This window comes from Lontra canadensis, unplaced genomic scaffold, assembly GCF_010015895.1.
Source record: "Lontra canadensis isolate GAN:19392208 unplaced genomic scaffold, GSC_riverotter_1.0 scaffold35, whole genome shotgun sequence".
Lineage (NCBI taxonomy): Eukaryota > Metazoa > Chordata > Mammalia > Carnivora > Mustelidae > Lontra > Lontra canadensis.
This window is the reverse complement of record NW_022631029.1, coordinates 10741388-10756509: the sequence shown is the minus strand read 5'-3', so window position 1 is coordinate 10756509 and position 15122 is coordinate 10741388. Positions and strand designations below refer to the sequence as shown.

The 15122-nt window shown below is 56.6% G+C and overlaps 1 protein-coding gene across 1 annotated transcript; it reads right to left on the bottom strand.

Annotated features, from left to right (window-relative positions):
* Positions 1–797: 797 nt before the first annotated feature.
* ITIH1 (inter-alpha-trypsin inhibitor heavy chain 1) lies at positions 798–14232 on the bottom strand. The gene is made up of 22 exons (XM_032868285.1): positions 14073–14232; positions 13786–13806; positions 13307–13473; positions 12776–12880; positions 12243–12405; positions 11598–11711; positions 9903–10028; positions 9701–9817; positions 8905–9073; positions 8691–8816; positions 7571–7752; positions 7104–7289; positions 5903–6042; positions 5154–5308; positions 5051–5065; positions 4684–4704; positions 4234–4314; positions 4014–4127; positions 2827–3028; positions 1732–1904; positions 1222–1333; positions 798–1073 (listed from the first exon to the last, which is right to left on the bottom strand). The coding sequence occupies exons 1-22, from the start codon at positions 14184–14186 to the stop codon at positions 944–946; spliced, it is 2733 nt and encodes a 910-aa protein (XP_032724176.1). The 5' UTR covers positions 14187–14232; the 3' UTR covers positions 798–943.
* Between the last annotated feature and the right edge of the window lie 890 nt (positions 14233–15122).

The following is a 15122-nucleotide window of genomic DNA, read 5'->3' as shown; positions in this document are numbered from 1 at the left end:
CACTTTAACGGGGCCCGGAGGGGGAGCCCAGGGAAGGAGCCCTGCAGGGATCATTCCAGGCCTCAGCATGAGGATCCGGTGGGCCACCGTTGCTAGCTCCCTGAAATCAGCGCTTCTAGGGGGTGGTCATCTCTGCATTTGGGAAATATCCCGGCTCCCCCAGCTGGAATTGCAAACCCACAGCTGGAAATGGGGCTGAGGGGGAAGGCCTGCGGAGACCCTATGCCCACTGGCTGTAGCATCCAGCTCCCAGCAGGGCTTCTCTGGGACTCGAGATCCCCATCGATCTCATATGCTCCTCTCATATGCTCATTTTAAGTGATGCTTTGGAATACCCAGAACCAAATCCCAGCAGGCTGGGATCTGCTGCCCAGACTGACAAGAGGATCCACATGGGGGGTTAGGCACACAGAGGCTGACACCAGACAGCATGGGTTCAAATCCCAGCTCTGGCATTTATGAGTGATTTTGGACAAATCACTGAACCTCTGCTTTTTCAGCTGTAAATCGGCCTGAAACAAGTATCAGTGGGAACGTACACTTAGTTAATTCCATGAATACACAGAACAGTGCCCGTAGAAGCTGCCAGTGTCCTGGGAGGGGAGCTGGGTGCAGGGGGCACTCCAGGCACTCCGCTGGCTCGGGGTTGGGCAGCTGCTGTGAACAGGGTGGGGTGGGGCCGAGTTGGTGGAGGCCCCCTCGTGGCCTCCAGGTCTGCCGTGACCCGAGGCCCCTGAGAGGCAGTATCTCGGGTGGCCTCCCGGCCACCCTCCTTCCCAAAAAACAGCCAGCCCGGGTTAGACATAGCCTCTCTTTAATGAAAATCATGGGGACTTTGTCACAGTGGGTCAGCTTGACCAGGGAGGTGTGACACGGGAAGCAAGTCAGATGCTGTCCTCCGCTGCCATGGTCCTAAGAAAGGACAGGTGTTCTGGCGGGGGGGTCAGAAGATGTCAGGGACGATATAGTCTGTGTAAATGCCGTCGATCAGCCCTGCCCCGTTGTTGTGGACGAACCAGCAGGTCACCTCAGCCCCATGCCGGGGGTCCTTGCTGTAGTCTTTTTGCAAGCCCCTGAGGAGATATTAAAAGCTGGCGTTGCCTTTTGGAGGCAGCAGGGCTGCACCCCCACCCCCAGAAGCCCATCCACCTGTGACACCTGGAGCCCCAACCGATGATGAGGATGCCAAGGGCAGAGGTACTGGGAGAGCAGTCCGCTTACCTGGTGACCGTCAGTTGGTGGCTTTTTACCACCATGGTGGCATCTGTCTTTGTGGGGTCGGAGCCTGGGTGGGGGTCAGACACTTTATAATCCAAGGGGTGGAAGAATTGTCCTGGAAAGGCACATTGGAGCAGCAGTTACCACAGAGGCCCTCGTATGCAGCAGGTGCGCACTGGAGGGTCAGAGAGCTGCCGAAATGTTTTTCCTTGAGGGCGTGACTATGTCTCATATATTTTGGCATTGAAAGCCACCTTTTGTTCACCTGTTCTGCGAATCAGACCTCTCCCTGTTCGCCCCCAGGCCCACTGAAGCTTTGGTTTCCCCTTGTGTTTGATCACAGGCTTTCTGAGGGACAAGACCTTTGCCGGGACGAGCCCTCTTTGGAGCTCTGAGCCTCGACGGCCAAGGTGCAGGAGGACCTTCCCTGGTGCTCAGCCGCAAGTCTGACCCATGGCAAGCCCACAGGCTGCCGCCGCGCACCCCCAGCTCTGCCTGCTGGGCCGGTCATACCCAGCAGCCCATGGGTCCGTGCTGACATCCGGTGACTATCCAGCACATAGAAGCCCAGGAAGTCCTGGTGGACGGCACTCCCCTTCCACACCCGGTGCAGGACGACCTCAAAAGTGCCTCCATCTTCCACAGACACCACGAGGTTCCTCCTCCTGTTGATGGTCACTACTACCCTGCAGGGCCGGGCGACCATGAGGGAAGGTGCAGCTAGATGGCACCCCTCTCCATTCAGCTGCCCTCATCCTCCTGGATCCAGCTTTCGAGAGCTCCCTTATCCCCTTATCCCTTATCCCCGATGGAGGGGTGTTACCTGCTACAATCTCTTTCTCACATGCTGCTATGGGGGGGTGGGGGAGGCAGGGCTTATAGTGTGCTAGGCCCTGTGCCAAGCCCTCCACACAAGCTGCATCATTCATTTCTCACTCAGATCCTGTGAGGCTCAGAGAGGGTAAGGAATTTGCCCAGGGTCACACAGCTGGTAAGCAGTAAAGCCGGGACTTGGACTCCAGCCTGTCTAATATCAAAGTCTGTGTTCTTTGCCTGCCACTCATCGTCTGTGTCCTCCACACTGGACTCTGCCCACTTCCTCCTATAGCTCTGCTGCTGAGCGTCAGCTCTGGCACTTGGCAGAGTTTGGTGGATGAATGAGTGGAAGAAAGAACAAGCACGACCCAAGGCACATTAAGACAGGTGCTGAAAGAGAAGCCCAGTGAACTCTGGAGTTTAGCAGAGAAGAGACAGGTGGGTTTCAGGGAATAGGTGGCCTTTGTGCTGGGCCCAGCAGGTGAGTTGGCTTGGTTTGGTGGCAATGGGAACGGACTGCAGGACAAGAGCGCCATGGAAGCCTAGGCATGCAGGCAGCTGGGCCTGGAGCACAGGTCTGGAAATGGAGGGAAATGGACGGGATCGTCCATAGAATCCCACATGTCTGCCCAGCCCACACCGGAGGTCAGGTGGTTGTCATTCACTGACTTGACTCAGGGGACAAGGGCCTGGCAAGCTCAGGCACCTGAGCTGGCTCTGGGCCTTCCTGCCTTATCCCTCCCCACCCCTACTCTGGCCCCCCTACCCAGGCCCTGGCCCCAGCTTGGTTACTCGTGTTGCCGCAGGGAAGCCTGGTCCCTCCAGGAGAACACAGGCCCACCCGAGCCAGGATTCAGCGTAATGTTGTGAGGAGTCACTTCCAGCTGAAAGCCAGTCGCGGGGTTCGCAATCCCCAGCCGTCCGAAGTAGGTGCCCTCTTGCTGCCCCGGGCTGCTGGCCTTGTTGCCAATGAGCTGCCCATTCACTGAGAAGCCTGCAGTGGGGTGAGGAGCCATCCAGGTCAGGGAGGGCCCAGCTCTCGATAGACACCTGCCACCCTGCCTTTGCTCATGCCATGCCTCCCTCCTGGGAGATACCCGCACTCCACCTGTGCCACACTGGCTTCGAGGGTCTCACCTCCCAAGGGGTTAGCGGAGGCCACACAGCACCTCTCCCCGCCCCTCTCCTCCCACCACACTAACTACCTGATACTTGGTCCTTGCTTCTGGGACATGCTGGAGATCCTGCCTCCCTGAGGACAGAACTTGTGTCTGTCCTTCCTCTATGGCCCTAATCCCTGACTCAGGAGCAGGTCCCAGAGGCCTCCTATGACCTGAGCAGTCCCAAAGCTCCCTCCTTGTCCTCACAACCCCAACACAGCATGTTCTGAAACTGTCATCTGAGAATTTGTTCACCTGTCTCTCTTCACTAAGCTGCACAACAGCAAGGACTTTGGCTGAGCCCCTCCTGCACCTGTAGGCCATAGGAAGTGCTCAGCAAACCCTTGCAGATGGCCTGACCAGAGGGAGGGAGAGAGAGTGGCCCCACAGATGGACAGGGAGTCATTCCCACCGCCTGAGCTCTGCTAGGGGATGCGCTCTGAGGCTCCAGCCGGGAGGCAGGACAGGATCACTATGTAACTTGCAGAACTAGGTACAAAATGCGAGGGGCTCCTTGTTCAAAAAAATATTAAGAATTTCAAGACAGCTAGAGCAGAGTATTAAACTGTGTGTGGGCCCTCCTAAGCATAGGGTCCTATGTGCCTGCGTGGGTTACACGTCCATGAAGCAGGTGTCATCGAGGGCTCAGGCAGGCAGATGCGAGAGAAGGAGGCAGATTGGATTGAGCCCAGCCAGGGGACTGTGGGACACAGTCTGTGGGATGTGGAGGCCACAGCCTGTCTTGTTCGCGGCTGCACACTGAGGGTGGAGGTGTCCGGGTGCCACCCTGTCTGACAGAGGGAGTGATGTCCCCCATACCTGTGTCTGGGTCCTGCACCAGGCTGAGGACCACACCGGGCTCCTCATTGATATTGAAGCACAGAGTATCCTCTTTCTGAGGCACGTGGATGAGGAAGTGAGGATCAGTGTCCACTGGGGGCATAGCATGGAGTCCATTAGATTGGGCATTGGGCAGGTGGGCTGGGGCCCGCTGGGAGAGCAAGACAGGGGTGTCCCTCAGACCCTCCCCAGGACTCACCTCCAGTCACTTGATCTGGCAACTGCTGAAAGTTGGAACTGGATCGAGTCGGAGAAGGCTGCAAAGCCGACAGCACGAACGCTGGGGAGTGAATGGCATTTAGGAGGACGGTACCCTGCTTTCCTGGGGCTGCTGGCTCCTCTTCCCAGGGCCCGCCACCCAGGCAGCAGGCCTGAAGCCACACAGCAGGAGTAGCCCCTGAGTCCCTGATGCCTCCAGGTGTGCTGACCCCCAGTCTGTCTCCTTCCATGGGGACCTAGTGGGGCCGGTGGCACAAGAGGTCACCAGGCCCAGTCAGGGGGCCATTCTGAGGGACCCAGTGAAAGGCAGTGAGGAAACCTTCGGCTGTCTGTCATTTCCTCCTCAGGCAAGTAGGGGCACACAGCCTGAGGGACTGCACGTGGGGAGGAGAGAGGTAGAGACGTATGTCGGCGGGATGCGGTCACTTACTCTTTCTGTGTCCCAGCATCTCTGTAGAGGGCAATGACAGAGGACGGCATCACCCTCACCACCCCACCTGAGAGGCACACACCTCGTTCACCAAGGTCAGTCTGGGCCCAGAGGCCAATCAGTCCTCAGCCAACCCTCCTCCCCTGGGCACCCTGCCCCCCATCCGGGCCCCCTCGGCAGACACAGGCTCACGGAGGCCCGGATGGAAGCTGCGCAAGGGCTCCCCAGGCACAAAGGGCAGCAGCTAGTTTGTGGTGAAGGGGAGAGGGGATGCGGGGCAGGGAGCCCGCGCCTGGGGGCTGGAGCACGAGCTGCTTGGCCGGCCACCGGAAACCCCTTCTGAAAACCAACATGTTTTGAAACTCACCCAACGGCAGAGAATCTGGAAGGAAGAGAAGGGGAAGAGAATTAAAGCCCAGGAGGTTTTCGACCCTCAGAAGCCTCAGCGCTCCCCATGGCAGAGCACATACCCTCTGGGGGCTTGTCAATGATGGGCTCCAGGCCGTCCTCGTCGGTCATGCCCCTGATGGTCATGGAGGTCAGCGGGGTCACGAACTGGTAAGCCAGCGACATCTGCAGGGCCTTGGCTGTCACGTCGGCCTTCTCCTTCCCCTCTAACTTCATCCTGAGAGACACACAGACCCGCTCCAAGCCCCGCAGCCTGGACAACAGCAGATTTGCGCTGCCTGGCCCTTTTTTGCTCATTTGCTCACTCATTCACTCATTCAGCAAACATGTGTGGGGCACCTGCAGGGCACCTGTCCCGTGGCTGCCTCCAAGAGCCTCATGATTTAAAGCCCTCACACCAGGAAAACCTGGAGATGTGGCAGGGCTGGGGGACGTGCCTCAGAAAGACACAGGGAATGGAACTGCTGTGTGATTCTGGGCAAGTGGTCTAGCTCCTCTGGACCTCAGCGTGCTCATCTGTGAAATGGAGACAACGAGGAAACTGGCCTGCAGGTTGTGGGGATGACCCGAGCGTGTGTGGACACCATGGCCCCACGGAGAGGGCAGCTTCCCTCCTGCCCGGCCGTGCGGCTGGGGCAAACCGTGTCCCACCCACACTGTTGACTAACCGGTTGGTGTTAACCTGGTGAGCAAAGCCAAAGGCCGGTCCGTCTGACCTGCTCCCAGCCTCAGAGGCCCAGGAGCGTGCCTTCTCTGTTCACCCCACTGGTCCAGAGGCCCTGGTGTCCACCCTGCACCGCATGGGTCCTACCGCTTGGCCAGCAGCTCCTGGATGGTCAGGTAGGCCCAGAGGCGTTCGACGTGGTTCTCCAGCATGTGGCCACGCTCCTGGAGCAGTCTCTTCATCTCCTCCTCATCCACCAGGCAGGTCGTCTTGAACTCTTGGCCCTCCTGAGGGTCGCGATGGGGTGGGGGGGCTGAGCACCGTGGAGGAGCACAGCCACTGGCCGGCACCGCTCCGGGCTTCCAGGGGCCCCACTGTGCCCGGTCTCTGTGCTCTGTACCCCGCACCCGCCCGGCCTGAGACTGCTCTCTTCCCCCTCACTCGGCCCTTGATCCCACAAACGTTTGCTGAGCACTCTCAGAGCCGGGAGAGCTGGCCTCGGCTCTGGGGATCCCAGGGAAGGGAGGGGCAGGCCCTGCCCTCCTCAAGTCACTCTCTCTGGGGCTGCCAGCAAGCAGCTAGCTATTTCCACCACATTCCACTCCTCCTAAGGCCCACCACGCCCCCGCACACAAATGCTCCTCTCTTCCAAGCCGCGGTAGCTGGGATTCCCTCACTGAGGGTATCCCGTGCACCGGGCCCCACGCAAACAGTGCAGGGATTCTTTCATTCTTTCCACCCAGCTCTCCAGGACAGTATTCCCCTGCACTACAGAGAGGGAAACTGAGGCCTGGAGAGCTGGACCTGTTCGCTCAAGGTCACCCAGCTGGTGAGAGTGGAGCCAGGATGCAGCTCAGCTTTTCTGACTCAGAGTCCTGATTCTGAACCCTCGACCACACAGCGAGGTGTCAATCCACACCCTGCGGTCAGGGTCTGGGCCTCACGCATCTGTAAGACAACCTCCGCCCCCCCACCGGTGGTGTGTGTGCGCACACACGTGCACACACACACACACACACACACACACAGGCACACAAGGCACTGTGGCACAAAGCTGGGTGCACAGGAAGTGTTCAGGAAAAGGCTGGCCTCTTGTTCTCTCATGCCTGGGGGGAAATGATGTAAGGAGTAACAGGTGATGATTAGGTCAAGGCACTATACCTAATCAAGGCCATTTTGGTTCCATTGCAGCCCATCCCCGGGCTGCTTGCATGTGGGAATGTTCAGGCCTTGGGGAGAAGGGGGCGGTGTGGTGCCTGGGGTAAGGGGAATGGGGTGGAGAACAGGTGTGGATTTGGAACCTCTGGGTGCTGCCTGACCTCTCCCCAGTCCGCAGCCCACCATTTACCCCATGGGCCAGCACATCAGCCTTGAAACTGCCCAGTTTGTTGTCAGCAATGCGTCCCGCCACCATGATCTCCGAGCCTTCGTAGTATTGTTTATGGCGGTGCTGGGTCACGGCTGAGACAGTGTCCTGGGGGTAAAGCAGCTCCACGTCCACCAGGAGGGGGTTGGCTACCTGGTCATAGAAACCCTGCAGGCAGAGGTGGGGCACAACCTCAGAGCTGATGGGCCACCCTGGGCACCCCATGGGGAAACCCGCTCACCAGGTGGGGTGTTGGGATCCCTGTTCTGCAGACAGAATTGCAGGCTCATAGGAGTTAAGGAACCAGTTTCAGGTCCTACAGCTGACTCAAACCGCATTCTAGAGCTTTATCTGCTCCTCTGGGTGGTTGGGCAAAAGGCTACCAAGGCCGGGCTCCCCATAGCCCGCCGTTGGTGCTACGTTGTGGGGTGAAGGGGGAGGGAGGAGACCTGCAGTTGCTGGGTGGCGTCATGGTCCTCATGAATTCTCTGGGCCCGTCCATTGTTTTCCATGGACATGACCTCCAGGAAGTTGAAGTCCAAGTTGTGGCCAAAGCCCAAGTTGTAGAGCGGGAACTTGCCCCGGATGGCGTTGCGGACGTTCTTGAGGATTTGGGAACGGTCCGTCACCCCTGCAGCCACACACCCAGGCAGGGCCAGGATACGGACTCACAAGCACGTAGGGCACAAGGGGCCTTTGGGGCACACTCAAACCTATCTCAGACCCCCACCTCTCTCCTGTCCCCACCAGCATCTTGAGGCAATGTCTTCCACAGGCTCAGTGGGTGATTACGATAGCTCCTGATGGCCCCTCGGGAACATGCCCATCTATATGGATCCATCCTAAGCAGACAGGATTCTGTTCTAACCCCCCCCAGAAGGCCCTGCCACCCTTCCCACCCTTGTTCTACCTACTCTGCACGTGCCTGATGTTCTCAGGCAGACTCTGCCATTGTACATACTTGTATTTTGTTTTTGTTTTTGTTTTGCTCAAGCTGCTCGCTCTGCCAGACCTTCCCTCCTGCTTCCCTTCTCCTCCTTCCAGCCTGAGCTCACAGGTTACCTCCTCCAGGCAGTCTCACTGGGACCCTGCCTGGGCCACATGTCCCTGATCCTATAGCCTCCTGACACCGTGTTCTTTCAAGACCCTCAGCAGAACAGCTGCTCCTGGGTCTGCCACCCCAGTGGATCCTGTGCTCCTTGAGGACAGAGGAGAATCCTGTTCTCTCAGTATCTCTTCTTGGTCCCTAGTCCCATGCTTGGCACACCATCGGTGCTGAATACATAGTTCGTTAAACTCAACCTGGGAATCCTGCCTGTTGTCCTGGGATCTGCTTAACCTTGTGTCATACAGGTACTTCCCCCAATTGCCAGCTCAGCAGAGTAATATGCCTTGTAAGTCCTGCAGACTTTATGGGCTGAACTCTGTCTTAAGATCAGGGCTTGGCTTCTCCTGGAGCCATTCTTCACCCCCTACAACATCTCCAGTAGCGGGATTTTCAAGCACAGCTTGAATGTCTTCGGTAACAAAGAGATCACCACCTCCCAACACGGGCCTTGAGGTGCTTACCCTCTGTGGGCTCGCCATCTGTCAGCATGATGAGGACTGAGGCATGGTTGTTGAGTTCGGGGAGGCTCCTGTGAGCTTGGTTCAAGATCTCGATTCCCTGAAGCAAACCTCCATTCAGGTTTGTGGCTGCAAAGGAAGGAAAGCAGGCCAGTGTATGCCCTCATTCCAAGGGGACAGAGGGGACGCCAGAGTGACTCAAGACCCCTGCACTTACCCCCAGCCAGGTAGAAGCTCCGCACGAATTCTTGAGCTGCTCGCAGATTGGCGGGGGAAGCTGGCACCAGTGAGCCCTTCCATGATTGCACTTCAGACCCAAAGAGAACCAGGTCGAAATAGTCCCCTGGCCGCATGTCCCCCAGGATTTTAAGGAGCGCTTCCTTGGTCTGTAATGACAGGACGGTCGGTGGAGGGACATGGCTCCATGAGAGTGTCCCCTGTCAATTCCAGGTATGCATTTGAGAGATCCACAGGGCAGAGGGACACAGTGGACAAATGGGAAGGGACGGGCAGGACAGCCAGGTGGTGCCAGGGGAGGTCTGTCCTCCGGGGGTGGATGAGCGGACAGAGAAGACAAGGGGATTCCGTGTGGGGAGAAGAAACGACCGGGAGCTCGAAGGGGGCAGAATCAAGGAAGAATTTCTAAAACTCTGCCAGTGGAGCTGCGGCTCTCAGAGCACTGTGGGCAGTGGGCTGTCCCTGCTGCCAGACACCTCCCTGGGGACAGCCATGATTGCCCTGGCACGTTAAGTGTACCCTCCCATCACTAGACCCATGAGCCCATGGGCATCCCACTGTACTACTGAGGAGCAGGGGCTCCTCCCGTCATGGTGGTACAATGAGGACATGGCTGATGCCTGAGCCCCTGACTGCTGGGATTTCCTGTCAAATCACCCCGTCTCTGACCAGGAGCAGAAATCCCCAGCCCAGGCTCTGGCGACAGCACCATCATGGGCTGAGTGCTGGGGCTGGAGAAGCTGCTGCTCGGGGAACTGCTTCAAGTCACCGTTTACCTGTTTCAGTTTCTGGCCTTCCATGGAGGTGCTGATGTCAATCACAAAAACCACGTTCTTCTTCAGGTTCGTCAGGTTTTGGGGAGCAAAGAAGTGGGCAAAATGGTTGTTGGCAACCTGGAACACGAGGAGACAAGTGAAGCTCTTGTCACAAACACCCCCGCCTGGTCTCTGAGTCTCGGGCCGGAAGCTTCAGGCTCACCAGGAGGTCACACAGTTGGTCTCGATTGACATCGTAGGTCACCTTGAAGTCCCCATTCAGCATGGACGTGGAGCACGTCGGGCAGGACTGCTGCTGACCCACAGTAGGGCGGAAGAGAACGTGACCCTGGAATGGTGGAGGGCGTGCGGCATTACTAATTCCTGATTCGTGGGGCTGCCATCTGGATGCTCGCAGAGACACCATAAAGGGCGTGCATGCGCACGTGAGTGTGTGTGCGTGTGTGTGTGTGTTGCGTGGGCATAGAAATGAGTCTGGCGGGCCCTTCCCCCTGCTGAGAGCACACGCCTATAAGGTAGTAGGAGAGAAGACCTGTTTCTTTGCGTATATGCTTCTGAATCATTGGGCTTTTCTACAAGTGTCGCCACTTTGGGCACAAAATAATAGCAGTATGAGAACAAGAGACATCCGTCAACCCAAAACTGTGGAGTGAAAAAGCAAGGCTATGACACTGTGCTGGAAAACAGAGCCCCCATCCCCCACCACCTCCTTCTGGTGGACAAAGAGCAGAGGCTGGGAGGAAGGACCCAGGGAGAAAGCTGGAAGCTAAGGTCTGGTTTGACTTGGTGTCAGTGCTCAGGGAATGGTTTTTACTCAATAATTTTTTTTTCTTCTCTCTCTTTTTTAAAAAAGATTTTATTTATTTATTTAACAGAGAGAGAGAGAGAAAGAGAGAGAGCACAAGCATGGGGAGCAGCAGGCAGAGGGAGGGGAAGAAGCAGGCTCCCGCTGAACAAGGAGGCCAAAGCAAGGCTTGACCCCAGGACACTGGGATCATGTCCTGAGCCAAAGGCAGACATTTAACTGACTGAGCCACTCAATACTTTTCTAGACTTGTAACTTTCTACTTTTTCTTTAAATGCTTTTTAATTTTTACTTTTCATTTATTTGCTTGTTATAAAACTAAGATATACTCATCAAAAACCCCCTCCAAAACTTGAAAAGGATGGTTAGGAAGACACCGACCTACCCCTTGGTCCCCTACTAAAAGCAAGCATGTTTGCTAACACTCTAGGTGTCCTACTTTGTTTAAAAAAGAACCCCTCCAAAACTGCAAGAAACATTTCCTTCATATAAGTTATGATGGAGTCACTACCAAAGGGAGGTGGGAACTGGAGGGTTTGTTCCTGGCTCCATTTGAGGGCAAATTAGGAAGCAGGGCACCAGCTGGGTATCACCCACCCATAAGCCACACTCTGCCAGGACCTGGGAAAGGGGCAAGCAGGGGACTTCAGGAGTTTCTGCAAATGGGAGGTTTGTGACAAGTGGTTAAGTGGCGAGGTAGACCAAAGGCCTTCCCAAGCTGAGGTCTGTTTCCTAGAGCCCTGGAGCTTGCGATCCTAACTGTGACAGCATCTGAGATTCCTTCGTGTGCCCTATATTTCCCTGAATGCTTTCGCATGGGTGTGACACAGCAAAGAGGAAACTGAGGTTCAAGCAAGTCAGCGGCTCACCCCAGACCATGCAAACCAGCGTGGGCGTGTCCCCAGCCTCGGCACGCAGGCTTTTGTTAAGTTGCTCTGAGAACAAGAGCTATGAGTTCCCTGGTACACCAACCACAAAACGCCTACGTCCCTCACTAGGGACAGGGCAGCCTGCGGCCCCTGCCTGGTTCCCAGGCTAAGCCTGGCTGAGAAGTCCCAAGGGCCCACCACCACTCCCAGCCATCCCACACACCTGTTTCCCTGAGAAGGATTTCTTGATGAGTTGGCTTTCTAGGTCCTTGGGGAGGAAGGAGGCCTGGGCATCCAGCTTGCTGATCCCCTGAGGCTCAAAGAGGTCCACGTCGATCTGCGTCATTGAAGTCCTCAGGCTCCATTGAGGCCACCATCAAGACTCAGTCAAGAGCCAACCTGTGTCCTGGCTACCCACTGTGTGTGGTACCCACTTAGCCCTTAGCACAGGGCCTGGCATGTCATAGGCACTCCAAAAATAGAGGCCAAATGAAGGTCCTGGGTCCCTCAACTCGGCCACTACTGAGCTGCCAGGAACAATCACGGCCCCTTCGGCTGCCCAGGGCTTTCTGGTCTACCAACTCCCGGGATGTTCAATATGTCTCATGATCCTTGTGGCACCTCTGGGACATGCAGAAAGCCCCATTTAACAGATGAGCGAACCAAGACTCAGGAAGAGGAGGTTGAGAGCTCCCTGCCCACAAAGAGCCCACTAGAACCTACCCAAGGAAGTCAGTCCCCTTCCTGCATGCTCAGTCCTGGGATGGCACATGGTGTGCCCTGAGCCAGGACTCGGAGCCATGGTGAGAGAGAGGAAGGAGCCCTGCTCCCAAGACGGCTCCCCTGTAAATGGTCACCTGTAGTCTACCTCGAAATGATGCACCAGCTGCTTGGGTTTGACTTTGATGACAATTTCATACTGCTTGAGTTTCCTCTTCAGCACCTCCTCGTAGGTCAGCCGAAACGTGGCCTTGCTCCGGGGCCCAATGTTGAGGTGGATGGTGAATTGCTCCATTGTTCTCCCTGAGGCCCTGGACATATGGCCATCGGCCACAACAGAGAGACAAATCGTGAGTGACACGTGGGTCCTTGTCACCTAAAGCTTGGCCCTCAGAATCAACTTCTCTTACACTCATGCTACTCCCGGTTTTCCTAGCCCTTCACCCTTGTCTTAGCTGGGTGGTCAGGGTCAAGGTCAGGGCCCAAGGACAGGGACCCCTTCTCCCAGAGGCTGGTCTGGGAGGTAGCCAGGTCAGCACCAGCCCTGTCTGGTACACCCGTACTGGCATTTGAGTTCAGGCAGTTTGCTCACTTCCGATCAGCCTGGGGCTGTTCCCCAGCCAAGGCCACATTACAGCTCTCAGGTCCATCCTTGCTGGGGAGGGTGGCACCAGAACTCACCTGACAAGGCCGGCATTCTCTCCGGAGACAGCAGCTTTCCGGTACTGCTTCCATGCGGACACTTTGTCCTTTATGTCCCCGATGAATGCGTTTCCATTTGATGTGCTACAGGGAGGAAGAAGCCCTCAGGGGAAGTGCCCCTGGCCCCAACCACTCAGGTCCTTCATACTGGAGGTGTTCCCAACCCAGCCCTGGAGAAGGCCCTGTCCTGGTGAGCACTGGTGGGAGGAACCCCCTGCCACCTCTCGAGGTTTCCATGGCAGTGAGGATCCAACAGGAGATCTTGGGTGCAGGCCTTTGCTGCTTGGGCCCTATGTTGAAAACATATTGTCAGAGGCCCCACTTTGTTCTCCAAGATGGGAGCCCAGAACAGACACAAGTGGCTTGCCCATCCTCTCTGCGCTGGAGCTGGACTATGGTCTTTCCGGAAAGAAGGAGGAGGTCAGCACTGTCCAGCCACCGGAGCCATGGCTTGGGGCTGGGGCTGGTGAATGGACAGCTCTGGGTGTGGGAGTCAGGCAGGGCACGCACATGGCAAAGTCACTGATGAAGGCTGTCTTGGGGATTTCCACTTCGAAGGCCACTTCCTTGGCTTCATCGGCATTGTTGACCACTTGGCTGGTGATGACATAGTGGGCGAAGCGAGAGGTGACTTTGCAGTTGACTTTCAAACTCCGGATGGTCACGCCATCGACGGCCTAGAGTGGAAGTGAGGGGGCTGTGGCTGGGAACGGGGAGGGGGGGCCTCTGAACCATGGGGGACTCCCGTTGTATGGGGGCTCAGCACCCAGCTCAGAGGCCAGGCACCCAAAGAACAGACCGGACCTCCCAGAAAGACCCACTCTATCCTCTGCCGGAGACCCTGCAGTGAGGCGTGCAAGCCCCCATTTCTGGGAAATGGAGTCCCTCTGCCCAGAGCGCTGATAGGAGGGCACCCCCTGCAGGATGGGGGGCAAACAGGCTGCAATATGCACCCCCCCACACACCCCTTTGCAGAGAATCTCACTCACTGTGTCCACAGTCTGTCGCTTCTGTAAAACAAAACCGGGACAAAGGTAAGTGGGAACGTGTAGGGGACCACAGCTTATCTGCTAAGGAGTGGGAATGGGACACAGTCTGGGTCCTCTACCCCTCGGCCTCACCTCCCCCTCACTGCTTGGACATTACCTCTCTAGGCAGTGGTGGTCAAGGTGGCTGCGGGTGGCTGCGGGTGGCCCCGGGCCCTGGGGTGAGGGTCTTGTGTCGCTCCTGGGCCCATTCTGGCCTGTTTCTGGCCTTGAGGGATTTACCCACATACCTTGCTGACTTTGGGCCTGCCTGTGGGTGAACCCTGAGTGGGCATGGCCTGCAGGACGAGGAGGGAGGCCAGGTACACGCACAGTAGCGCCCGCAGCCCCATGGTGCCGTCCATGGTCTCGAGGCTCCTGCTGCCTCGTCCCTTTGCTCAGACCGTTAATCAATAAAGTGCTGGATAAACATGGATTAAACATTAGACAAGGTGAAGGCAAATATCACAATCAGGGGGATCAAAATTTAGCAGTAAAATCGTTCTCCTTGTGGGGGATTCCCGGCTGCGTAAACTCCTGACCAGCCTCAGATGGAGCCCCTTTGGACGGAGCCGCTCTCTGCTGGCAGGAATGGCAAAGCCCCAGATGGCCCATCTAAAGCCTGGGTCTGGCACAGGCAACACCAGGGACATGGTGACATGCGTCAAGAAGCCACAGTTCAAAGTGGACTTCCGAAGTTCATTAGGTGTTACTTTCAAAGTTCTTCAAGCATCAGCAACCTTTTCACAGTCACAGTCTGGCCGGGGTGGCAGATGGTGGAGTTTACCAAGTGTCCGCCCACGCCCATTGCTCTAGCCGTGCCAGCCCTTGGGCTGGTTCTGCCAGAGGCCGTCTGGCCAGTCCCGGAGATGCGTAATGGGCAACCCGTGCTTTAGGACAGTTTCTTCATCCCTCTGCACCTTCGCATCTGGATTTGGAAAGAATAGAAATGAGCCTCATTGCTCCTCCTCCTGGGCAGGGACAGGGAGGCAAAGAGGAATACTGTGTTTTCGTAATGGAGGGCTAAGTATGTGCTACGCATTGATCTAAGCCCTTTGCTGTCTCATTTTATCCTCGTGGTGTCCCTGGGATATTGGTCTCACAGCAGGTGACAGGATAGGTCTTCAAACCCAGATCTTTCAGACTCCAAAGCCCAAGCCTAACATGTAATGACAGAAAAGCCCTCTGCATTATTAGCAAGAAAGGAGACACAGAGTTGAAAACCCCAGGGACCTCTTTTGGACTTTCAGTTTCTTAAGTTTTCTGCCCGAGCCCTCTTTGTCTGCCATGAGCCACAGTAC